Raw genomic sequence first — 12,616 nt, forward strand, 5'->3', positions numbered from 1 at the left:
ATTGCTGTGTGACCCTGGACAAGTTACTTAACTTCTCTGGGTCCCCATATTATCACCTGTAAAAAAAAAAATTGGTCTAGAGGTGCGTTATAATAGGGATTCTCAACCTCTTCCCCATCCTTCCCTACAGACATGATGGTTACGATGAATTAACATCAGCAGCAGTGGCTCATCCAGCTACTCAGTGAGGCTGCCTGTTGCCTGCTCTCTTCCTTTGAGGGAAATCACTGAACTAAGATTAGTTTTAGCTATACAAAGTCTGAGTCTATAGTGATCAGAAGACTAAAAATGACCATCTGAAATTGTGCAACCTTGAGATGAAGTTTTTTCTTTGCTTTTCTCTTTTTTTAAAAATAAATTTATTTATTTATTTATTTGGCTGCGGTGGGTCTTCGTTGCCGCACGCGGGCTTTCTGTAGTTGCAGCGAGTGGGGGCTACTCTTCGTTGTGCTGCGCGGGCTTCTCATTGTGGTGGCTTCTCTTGTTGTGAAGCACGGGCTCTAGGCGCGCGGGCTTCAGTAGTTGTGGCGTGCAGGCTCAGTAGCTGTGGCTCGCGGGCTCTACAGTGCAGGCTCAGTAGTTGTGGCCCACGGGCTTAGTTGCTCCGCGGCATGTGGGGTCTTCCCGGACCAGGGCTTGAACCCGTGTCCCCTGCATTGGCAGGCGGATTCTTAACCACCGCGCCATCAGGGAAGCCCCTTCTTTGCTTTTCCTTCATCCAACCTCTATTTATTCAGCACTGTGCAGGGCTCTGATACAACAGACACAGTTCTTGAATAAAATTATCTTTTTGAGGTTCTTAGTAAAAAAAAAAAAAACACATAATTTAAAGAGGATGAAGTCTATGCTAACATGGCTTTCAACACCTTCCCTCTTTACCACCCTTCCCTGTCCCTTTGATGAAATTAATAGGAAAATCTCTACAACAAATTAAGAGTAGCATATGACAGGCATTGTACCAAGCTTTAATCTCAAACTTGCAAAGGTAAGAGGTCAAAGCTTCAGTTTACATGTTTTGGCTACTCCAAGATTCTAGGCTATTGTTGGGTTTATTGATTATCTACAAAAACATTTTAAGGTAAGGTAGCTCACTAAGATAAAGGGGTATCGACAAGGACAGAATGTGCTGGCATCTCTTTTATCACACTTATGGATCAAGCTATTACATTATTTGTACAGGATAAACTATTTACACCTACAATATCAACCATTTAATTTTAGATTTATTGTTTCACCAGCAAAATTAGACTAGAATTTCAATTTTGAACATTAGTATAAATCTCTCTTCCCTAAATTTTAAACCCTTTCCCCTGCTTTTAGGAAACATAATTGCATAATTCAAACTCCTTTAATACTGTGACCTAGTTCCTCCTCTTGATGTTATAAACGGCTCATGTAACTATGGTAACCATCCAGGGAAAATTGAATGTTTTTCTGGTCAGCAATATGCAAAGTATACCATACGTGTTATTTTTCTCTCTGGGATAACCAAAGTGGATAATACGTGTTTGCTCTTCTTCTTGGTTATGGGAATGACATTTTATCATACTGAAAATTCTATGACTATAGACCCAGTCATTCACAGTACCTTCATTAAAAGGTTTAGGATCCTCTTTTGCTGTTAGTGGTCATTCTAATTGCTGCACAGTACTGTAACCCATAGATTGATTGTATACACCCATCTGCGCTGCCTACCTCATAAACTAAATGTACAGGCTAACAGTACCCATATTAGCAATATTCCATCTCGAGAATCTGGTATTTTCTTAACTTTGTCCTTTAGTCCTAGACAAAGTGTTTCCTTAAAACAAAAAACTAAATGGAATCATCTTGGGAGTATACTTAGATACCAAGAAGACCTAGTTCCAGTCTTTAGTGATTTTATATGTCTTCTTTTTAATTTTTTTTCTACAATTAAGGTGTACTACTTATGCAATAAAGCAATCAAAAATGCTTTAAAAGTGAGCTCAGTGGAGATGTAGACTGTTAGTATTTGTGGTTATTGTTGTCGCCTATTGTACTAATGAATTGATTTAAAGTTTCAGGTTTTTTCAGCACAATTTAAAATGCTTGGACCTTCTAGAACAAATTACACTCTAAAGCAAATGTCTAGATTTTTAAAGGATTTATTTATTTGCATTAGGTACAATTACATTTCTACAGTGGGCTATCAGTTGGTGACCTTTCAATATGAGGATTTTGTTTAAAGTGATTTTCTTGAATTTCCCTACATTTTGAACAGTGCTTTTTAACAATCCAAATATCTTCCTTAGAAAAAACATTGCTATCTGCTTCCCTGAATTAAACAGGGAATTAACTACCTTTTACTAGTTTAGAAAAGACCTCATTAACCAGATGCAGTGTGGAATTTGTTTAGATCCTGTTGAACAAACCAAGTGTAAAATAATATTAATGAGACAATAGGGAAATTTCAATTGTCTGGATATTAAATGACAGTAAGATAATTTTTGGATGGGATAATGGTATTGTGGATGTTTTTAAAAAGTTCTCTCTTATCCGTTCATATTTAAATACAGAGAAAATGACAATAATCCATCAAGGATAAGGGAGTGGAATATTAAGGACCATATATTGATAAATGTTCAAGCTGGGTGAATGGTATATTAGGGTTTATTGTACTATTACCTCTACTTTTGTGTGTGCTTGAAATTTTCCACAATAAAGTTTTAAAAAATATTAAAAAGAAAAAAAGGACTTCATATTTAATTGTCCTGACTCAAGCAGTAGCTGAATCTTCTCAGGAGGTATCTCTAGGAAACCTTCAGAACTACTTGCTAGTTTGTTTTCCATCAGAGTTTGAAGTGGTCCCCCCTCCCTTTACAGTATAAATAAGGGCCTACCAGAGATCTCTTAAACATTTCTACCACGGATGTCTCACAGTAACTGATTTAGAAATTAAAGTTAACCTCAGATAGCTCTACTAATTTGGGGGTGTAGGTTACTTATCTTTTTTAGGGTTACTTCAGAAAATATACTTAAGAGCAAATAAGATGCCTTTTTGCTTTATTCATACAATTAAATGTCACCAATTAACTTCTATATTGTGGAGAATTGGGGACTTTTAAATATTGCATTTAGCAGGGTACAGGAACCCCATTTCAAAAGGCCCCAAATTTCCAGTTAAGCGATTACTAAAAAGAAAAGGACATGATAAATAACCGAAGTCAAAGGGCTGAGTTTGGGGAGTACAGTGATTTTTTTTTTTTTTACTCTCTTCACACAATCTGCTTTCACAAGTACCGCAGGAGTAAGTCTTTGATTAACTTTTATAAATTAATATAGCAATAAAAGCACATGTCTGACAATTCATATACACACATAGATTACCATATGAGAGTGTTCTTTATAGGTTTAGATCAACACAAGCTGCAAAATCATTATTTAGACTTTTTGCTTCCTTTCAGCCTGTTCAACAGAATTATGAAAGGTCAAAATAATGCTCTAAAAGGTCTTCATTTCCATACTCATCCTTCCTTCTTCATCCGGCTCATGGTTCCTGGAAGGAGTGCTCTAGGTATTATAAATCATTGCGTTTTCTCACTTCTAGTTTCTAACCATGTGTTATATCTGCCTGCAGATCACTTCTCAGGCTGAATAAAATCCATATGTGCGTTCTGTGTCTAATCTGAATCAGTAAATAATAAGGCATCTTGCATTATTTTAGGCCTTCAATAAAAACTAGCTGATTTAAATCTATGAGTAAACAAAAATAGTAGGGTTTAAGTAAAATGTGATTAAAATTCAATTCTTAACAGTGACTTTTTTGACAAGACCTGGCTGCTTAATCTGATTTAAAGAATGACAAGAAAATCCCTAGACGGTTCTCAGAAATACAAGACATTGGACTGCCTGGGTTGACTTAATAATATTCAAGTGGTCAAAACCTCCAAGTGTCACAGGATAATAATACAAGACAATCTTTGAGTCCTGAGCAATATTATCTTGTTCCCAAGACTCAAATTTCCAATAGTGCTTTGTTTCGGTTTGAAATTTAAAATATCCTCTAGATCAAGGTCTAGATTTCTCTTTCTCTGTCAGTGGTTACGTACTATTAACAGCTGTTTCAAAACTGCCCTAAATAGGTCATCATACAGGTGCCCCACCGCTGCAAACCAACTGGATATAAGAAGAAATCCCAATTTATCGCCCCCTCACGTTTTCTTTTTAACTCAAATGTACTACTCACAATAGTGCTTGTTTAGATAGGCATTCCGTTAAAATTCTCCGCGTATTCGTTCTCTTTACACCCATTTCTTTGAAAAATACACGCTGTTATATACACTGAGTCCACCTGGAATTAAAATCAACTCCTCTGCTTGGCATTTCATTTAACCCCAGATAGGAATTAAACCCTGTCGGCCGGTCACGTAGATGAGGACGTGGGCCTGATTTCGGATTCGGTCTGGCCTCGCGTCTCCATCACCCCTGGACCCCGGCCCCCAGTGGTTTTCAGTCTTACGTAGATGTTAAGGTGGTGGTGCCCCTCACGCCGCCAGGAAGCCCTTGCCTACGTTTGATGTTTAAACGTTCCGATCCCCAGGGGGAAAACTTTTTTTTTTTTTTTAAAGGTTGTCTGTCGGACAAACAGGTATGGGGCAGAGTGAGCCTAAACTAAACGCGATTCCTCAGGAGCCCTAGGGTGGACAAAACCTGCACGTCCTGGTGCGGCGGGAGACCCCCGCGTCTGCGGAAGGGCGGGAGCTCGCAGAAGCCAGGAGGGAGATTCAAAAAGCGGACGGACTAAGGGAGAAAGAAACGCAGGGGGCCGCGAGGGCACCGCCTACCTCGGCGATCAGCCCCGGTGCTCCGGGAGCCCGAAGGCCGCGGCTGGAGGAAGACACAGCCAGAGGGCGGTGCCGGCCCGGCGGGCACACAGCCGCCGCGCATGCCCGGAGCCGCGCTCGCCTCAAGCCCGCCGCGTAGTCCCCGCAGGACTCCCTCCGGGTCGCTGCGTAAGGTGGCCGCCTGCTGCTCCTTTTAAGGCTCGCGAGGGGCCGCGCTACATCCATCTGATGGGGAAGAAGTCGGTAACACCGGGCCGAGGGAGCTGGGCCAAGCCTCCCCCTCCCTGTGGGAAGGACGGAAGGAAGGGGTCAACCACCTGCCCCCTCAAGTCCCATTCAGACATTGAGCAAAGAGGCGGACCCGACAGTGCTTCCCCTTTAAGAGGGGGCGGGGCGCAGCCTACAGTTTGGCCGCTCTCCGCACCCTCCCCCCGGGCCAAGAGTTGACAGACCAATCGCCCGGGTGGCGGAGGGAAGGCGGGAGAATGCGAACCCTTCGGCTGGGCGGTAGGGGCGGGCCCCCGGCCTTATTAGGAGGGAGTCCTGCGCAGGCGCAGAGGCGGCCGCAGCCTGAGGGGCGGGGGCGGTCCAGTGAGAGACTCTCCGTCAGGCACTGAGGGTGATTGGGAGGAAAGAGGCCAGCGAGAGGCTTGTCATGGGGATCCGAGGTACGAGACGGCATTGGTAGCATCTGGTGACTCCGAGGGGGACAGGAAGTGTCAACGCCCGGGACCCCGGCGCCAGCTCCGCTGGGGGGATCCCCGCTGCTCTAGTCCTGAGGAGGGAGGGGGAAAAGGAGGGAGCCCCGATCTCGCCCCGCCCCTGGGCTTGTTACCGCGGGGGCGGGGAGTGAGGGCTTCTTTTGCGGGGAGTAGAGATCGGGGGACTCGGCTGTGCCCTCTCGAGCGGCTGCCGGTGTCCCCGCGGCGCCGGGCTGACGAGCAGAGGAGCCGCGGCGGCCGTGGCTGTTGCATGTGTGGCTGCTGGATGCGGAGGCGGCGGCGGCGGCGGCGGCGAGGAGCAGCAGCGGCGGCAGGATGTTAGGGCAGCAGCAACAGCAACTCTACTCGTCGGCCGCGCTCCTGACCGGGGAGCGGAGCCGGCTCCTCACCTGCTATGTGCAGGACTACCTCGAGTGCGTGGAGTCGTTGCCCCACGACATGCAGAGGAACGTGTCCGTGCTGCGAGAGCTGGACAACAAATATCAAGGTAGGGGCCGCGGGGCTGCCGGTGAGTCCTCCCCCACTCGGGTCCGCTGGCCGCCGGGCACGGTCGCTCGGAGCCTGCCCGGGGAAGTGCCACTTTCCATTTCTCCTGTGACAGTCTCCCCGACTGCACAGAGGGGGTCTGGTGTGTGGGACGGGGGAACGGGACTGGAGACCGGGTTCGCGGCCCTCCCTTCCCCCGCTGCGGTCGGCGAGGACTTCTCGGGGGTCTCAAGGGTGAGGGTGGTGGCCGCTTGTCAGCCCCCGCTGCAGACCCAGCGGCTGCAGCTGGTGTGGCGAGGAATCAGCCATTTTAAGAAGCATTTGTTCCGGCCCTCGCCTGCTCGGTGTCGCAGACCCTCCTGCCCCGGCCGGGGAGCGTGCAGCCGGGCGGGGACTGTAGGGAGTGAGCGGCCGGCCGCGGCCGGACTCCCGCTGGCCTCCGGGGCCTGGCTTTCCCCACCCCCCCCTCGGGCTCCCACCCCCTGAGAGCAGATGCATTGGAACGTGCAGGGGGGAGGGGGCGCGAGAGGGCTGCGAAGGCGGCCTCCGGGGAGGTCCCTCCCTCGGCTCTCCGGCTCCCGGCTCGGGAATAGAGGAGGCTTTCCCTCTCCCACCCCAGGGAAAGTTCTGGGCCACAGCTTTTCACAGCTCTTTCAGCCAAATGGTTAAAAGGCTAGGGGTCCCCGCGGGGGAAGGGAGAGGGGTGTGTGTGGCGGGGTGGACCCCCCGCCCGCCCTGGGGGCGGGGCCTGCGGTCGTGACGAAGGACATAGGCGGGGCGCGGACGCGCGCGCTGCCTCCCGTCTGGAAAATGGCTGGTTGCACGAAGGCTTGGGCGACACTGGCTGTTCGGGCGGGGACCGTGCGGGACATTAGCTCGTCCTGAGCGGAGTCAGTGTTGGGATTTGGGACATGTTTGTTTGATTTTTCGACTTTTTCCCAATCACTCAATCACGACAAAGACACAGCTACTGTGATCGTCGCTGGCCTCTGCACCGCGTAGGTTCCGGGCCTTGCGTCACTTCCGGGCCTCTGGAGGATGTGGGTTAGTTGACTGGGCAACCGCCTGGCGTCTCTTAACCCCTGGATCCCTACTTCGCCAAGTTTAAGTACGGAGGCAAAAGCCACCCTTTGTGGTCAGACCCAAGGAGCTAGGGTTGATTCCCTGGAATCATCTTTTTTTCAGAGACTACATTTACTATTTACCATTGGTGGCCCTTTCGCCTGTAACTACAAGGGGAGGAGTTTAAATGGGGAGCCGTTTGGTTTAAGGAACAAGGAGGTCTGAATCAAGGAACAGACCTTAGACATAATGTGGAATCAGCCATACGGACTTTAAAAAGATAACTTCTTGGACCCATTCTCTGTTTTTCGACACGTCGCTAGTTTTATTATTTAGTGTCTAAGCAACGCATTTCTGGGGTGATATTTTCGGGCCTGTAGCCTGATAGAACATTTAAGTGTCTCTGTTTTTTCACCTATAATTTATTTCTGCCTTTTGAACCCATATGACTGACAGGACTGATCTCTGTTGGGGGGAAGAGAATTAATACGATTACTTACTGTGTGTCAATTGCTGCACCACGTCCAGAACATTATCTCATTTAATCTTCACAACTCAATGAAGTAAAAATTCATTTTGCAGACAAATTAAAATTTACAAGGAGTTTAAGTAACTTGTCCAATTAAGTGGGGAATGTTTGACTCCACAGCCTGGCTGCTGCAGGTGCACATGCTCGTTTTTAAATTATTTAAATCTTTTTTTGTTTGTTTTTTTAAATAAAAGCTCTCCAAAGGTATTTTCTATAGACATGGAGCACATACCTGAATTGTAACCTTAAAATATTATATATTGTACATGTGTGCTTAAAAATTGTATGTTGAACATTTTTAGTTTTTCAAATAATCATAACTCTGAAGTTTGTAAACCTTGCAGGCTTTTATATTTCTTTAAAGACATGTTTGCCTTCATGAAAGTTAAGCTATTTTTTTTTCATTTGAATTGCTGGGGGGGCAATTTGTTCCAGGGAAATCTGCCATCTTGACCATCTAAAGTTGACAGAAGTAGCTTTGGTAACATGAGAAACAGTATTAGGCCTTGAAAGATCGAGAGATTTAAAAAAATTTTAGCCCCATTAAAATTGTAGTTCTTTTGAAGAGTAATACAAAAACAGTGATCTAGTTTTTACTCTGCACATGCTTACTAAGCTCAACTTTCAGTTTTCTATTAGCTTTATATACTTGTGTGTTCTTGGTTTTTCATGTTTTTTGTTTCTTTGCTAGTTCTTAAGTATTTCCTGGTTTTAGATTTAATACCTACAGCAAAATTCGATGTTATAAATTATATAGGTAGTCAAAGAAATTTCTCTCCTACCTATTTGAGACACTTTCAGAAGTTACTGAAGAACCTCAAAAGTAGCCTTAAAAACAGAGAGAAATGAAGAAAACAATTTCACAATTGAATGAAGTATTTATTATGGGGTATGGTTATTAGAGAACGTCAATTTTTGTTCCAGTATTCTTGTTCCAGTATTTCTCTTTCATAGTTCAAAGGTAAATAACCTTTGAACTAAAATTTCGTACTTAATTTTAAGTGCCTTCCATGCAGCTGAGTAGAAAGTGCTTAAAGAGCAGAGCCAGACTGACAGATAATGGCAGAGTTCAAAGTCTGGGGTTGATACCTGTTGAGCTTAATCTTCTTCACATATAAAAGTGGTGGCTTCCTCATGGGATTGCTGTAGGGATTACTGAGAAAGTCACATGGAAGAGGCTCAGTAAGTGTTATTTCACCGGGTAATTAAGGTGTCTTAAAAATGTGAATTTTTACTTCATGTATAATATCAATGTGCTGCTATTAAATAATATATTTAGCTTCTAATTCCTGATTATTCGATACAGAGTGTTTGGAATAAGTTTTGCTTTTATTAATTAATTAATTAATTTATTTATTTATTTATCGCTGTGTTGGGTCTTTGTTTCTGTGCGAGGGCTTTCTCTAGTTGTGGCAAGCGGGGGCCACTCACTATCGCGGCCTCCCTTGTTGCGGAGCACAGGCTCCAGACGCGCAGGCTCAGTAGTTGTGGCTCACGGGCCCAGTTGCTCCGCGGCATGTGGGATCTTCCCAGACCAGGGCACGAACCTGCGTCCCTTGCATTGGCAGGCAGACTCCCAACCACTGCACCACCAGAGAAGCCCTGCTTTTATTTTTTAAACCTCACATTTTGTGTGTTTGAGGGGAAAATATATAATTTCCTTATTTTTCCTGGAGGAAAATTGGATTCTTAAGAAATCCACTTACATACCTAGCTGGGGAAATGGGCTAGATGTGAACATTGTTTAAAAATATGCTCTGCAGGTATGAGTACCCTCAAATGTGTGGGAGCACATTGTCATGAATCCCGGGTTAAATAGTTGTCCGTCAAGTGTGAGTACCTACACTCTTCCAGGGCGACGGGAATTCACAAGTTGTGTTGAATACTTGCTCTATGTTACCTTACTCACAGACACCCCCAGTGTATGTATTTGGTCGTCTAACATTTCTGTTGTCGCTAGAGCAGTGATATTAGAAGATAGAACAGTGATATGGCATCGGGTGTGATAAATTCCAGTTAATTTTTGTTTCTCCACCTTTACTAAGACAGAACTCTTTCAGATAGCATTGTATCTCATAAGGATGAGAAACAGAACAGATTTGAATAAGACATCTATGTAAATTTTGGTGACATCTGGAACTATATTTTCAGATATTTGTATACCTTCTAATGACTCGGCCATTTTTAATTGATGTAAGTGGGTCCTCATGCTATACAATATCTAAATCAGCAGTTCAAAAGGCTGAGAACCAACGGCTGAGTTATCTACAAAAGCACAGTGATCCAATGCCAACTTTACTATAATTTTTTAGTAGCTTAGTCAATTGATGCCAGAACCTGAACCTAAACCTGCTCCGGAAATAGCTTGATTTTCAGACTCTCCCATGTGATGAAATAAAAGAGCCATTCAGGCTAATATGATGGGAAGCTAAGAGTTACTTGTGTCTGCTTTGTTAAGAACGTCCAGGGGATGATATGAAAGTCAAGGTATAGCGTCTCTCTAGAGTTCTGTGGCGAGTCATCGATTGAACCATAAACCCTGTAAACACAGTTGGACAGTAATCTAGAGTAGTCCTGGAACCTTTTTAAGTTTTACGGCTGGAGTCCAGCCTGGAAATTTTATATACAGGGTAGTTTTGAGGTTTACCTGAAGTATAGGTGATACGGCACTGGGTGAACTCTAAAGTGGCACAGAGTGTTTCTGCCCAAGTAAAGACTTTTGATTAATCATTAGCCACACATCTCTTATCCTTTCTAATATAGATTAATGAGTATTAAGAGAGTTTTGTGTTCATTCTTTTTATTAGTTTATCTCTGTACTTTCATGTTGGATAATATGTGGTCTTTGTAAGGGAAATGAAATGTTTCTCATGTATTCATACTATGGAGGAGTGTGCTTTTATGGTTTGAGTTCATTCTAACTGTACCAATTCTGTGAAAAATAACTAACTTGAAAAATGTTATATGTGCTACCATATATTTTCTTTTCCTCTTTTAGAAACATTAAAGGAAATTGATGATGTCTATGAAAAATATAAGAAAGAAGATGATTCAAACCAGAAAAAACGCCTCCAGCAGCATCTCCAGAGAGCATTAATCAATAGTCAAGAATTGGGAGATGAAAAAATTCAGATTGTCACACAGATGCTCGAATTGGTGGAAAATCGGGCAAGGCAAATGGAGCTACATTCACAGTGTTTTCAAGATCCTGCTGAAAGTGAGCGAGCCTCAGATAAAGCAAAGATGGATTCCAGCCAACCAGAACGATCTTCGAGAAGACCCCGCCGACAGCGAACCAGTGAAAGCCGTGATCTGTGTCACATGACGAATGGGATTGAAGACTGTGATGATCAGCCACCTAAAGAAAAGAAATCCAAGTCAGCCAAGAAAAAGAAACGTTCCAAGGCCAAACAGGAAAGGGAAGCTTCGCCTGTTGAGTTTGCAATAGATCCCAACGAACCTACATATTGTTTATGTAACCAAGTGTCTTATGGGGAAATGATCGGATGTGACAATGAACAGTGTCCAATTGAATGGTTTCACTTTTCATGTGTTTCACTTACCTATAAACCAAAGGGGAAATGGTATTGCCCAAAGTGCAGGGGAGATAATGAGAAAACGATGGACAAAAGTACTGAAAAGACAAAGAAGGAGAGAAGATCGAGGTAGTAAAGGCCATCTGCATTTTAAAGGGTTATTTGTCTTTTATATAATTCTTTCAGAATTTACTTTCAGAAAATGTTTTAGGGTAAATGCATAAGACTATGCAATAATTTTTAATCATTAGTATTAATGGTGTATTAAAAGTTGTTGTACTTTGTCTGTGACCTTAATTTTCTGCACTGAATTACCAAATATTTTAAGCCAGGTAATCTTCAGATCACCTGATGAAAGGAGCAGGGAGTAGGGAAGGGTGGTGTGAACATAATAACTTCACAAACCATGCCTATTTCCTTTTCACTGAAAATGCAATGCTAATTTTGGGGTAAACACCAAAGTTTTGCTAGCATTTTAGTCTATGTGCTTAAAAAAATTTAGATATAGTTGGAGTTCTCTGTAAGCATTCAGATTATCTTGGATAATTTAAAATATGAACACTATACCATTCAGAGCTTCTCTCTTCCTGGCCCCATTTATACATACACTTGGTCATCTCTAGTCTTCCAAGAATTTAAGGAACTAGAGATAAGAATAATTTGGGATTCCATGTGGAATAATGTGCTCTTATTAGAGTATTTGCTGCTCTATTTTCCATAGTAGCATTTTGATACACTGTCAGTAGCCCATTTATAAATACCTTGCTGCTGCTTCATAGCTGCATTCAGTCTAGTGCTTAATAAGGGAGTTGTTTTGTTTTAATTGGGACAGGTAGGGACAGTTAGGATACCAAAAATGCTGCCATTGGCTTATATTGGCAAAATTTGGGTTGTGCAGTATCATGGTTCAAGGTTGAGCAATTTTAAAAAGACATTTAATAATATTTTTCATGTTGACCCATGGCTGGGATGCCTAGGCACAGGCCTATCAGCGGGAAAATGGCATATACTAGTCTTTAAATATTGCCTTTATGTCAGACAGTAGTTGAAATAGTTTTGCTAGTAGCTATAGGTCATTTCTGTCCCAATCAGAAATTATATATTATTTTAAGTAATAGTGTATTTACTTTCTTAACTTTCTGGTATTGGTGCTGTTTGGTGTCTTCACGTTTAATGTATTTGTAAATTGAATTTTCCAAGATTCTAAAATTGAATTTTCCAAGATTCTGATATTTTAAGGGTAAACATCTTGATGGATATATGTCCGTATATTTGGAGAATTTTTTGGTTTTTCAGGGGTGGGGGGCAGTGGATTGACTAGTCCTTAAAATCTATGTGTAACATACTTTTTATTCCTCATTTCTTCCTAATCTGATGATCTTGATTCTTTTTGACTAACATGTGAAAAATCCTGTTTGCTTGTTTGGAAAAAGAAAAAAAAAAGTGTGTTTTTCTCTTCTGGCTCTCCTGTGTGAC

General features: G+C 43.1%; 1 protein-coding gene across 1 annotated transcript; it reads left to right on the forward strand.

Moving 5' to 3' along the window:
- Positions 1–5,120: 5,120 nt before the first annotated feature.
- Positions 5,121–11,424, forward strand: ING2 (inhibitor of growth family member 2). Its single transcript, XM_019921584.3, has 2 exons — positions 5,121–6,014; positions 10,603–11,424. Exons 1-2 carry the CDS (start codon positions 5,843–5,845, stop codon positions 11,271–11,273), a joined length of 843 nt encoding a protein of 280 aa, XP_019777143.1. The 5' UTR covers positions 5,121–5,842; the 3' UTR covers positions 11,274–11,424.
- Positions 11,425–12,616: the final 1,192 nt, after the last annotated feature.

The sequence above is a fragment of the Tursiops truncatus genome, chromosome 21 (assembly GCF_011762595.2).
Source record: "Tursiops truncatus isolate mTurTru1 chromosome 21, mTurTru1.mat.Y, whole genome shotgun sequence".
NCBI classification, from domain to species: Eukaryota; Metazoa; Chordata; class Mammalia; order Artiodactyla; family Delphinidae; genus Tursiops; species Tursiops truncatus.

Excerpts from the sequence above, each read along its gene's own strand:
- ING2 (XM_019921584.3), top strand. The coding sequence starts at position 5,843 with ATGTTAGGGCAGCAGCAACAGCAACTCTACTCGTCGGCCGCGCTCCTG. Across the intron at positions 6,015-10,602 it reads GCTGGACAACAAATATCAAG|AAACATTAAAGGAAATTGAT; the intron begins GTAGGGGCCGCG and ends TTCCTCTTTTAG.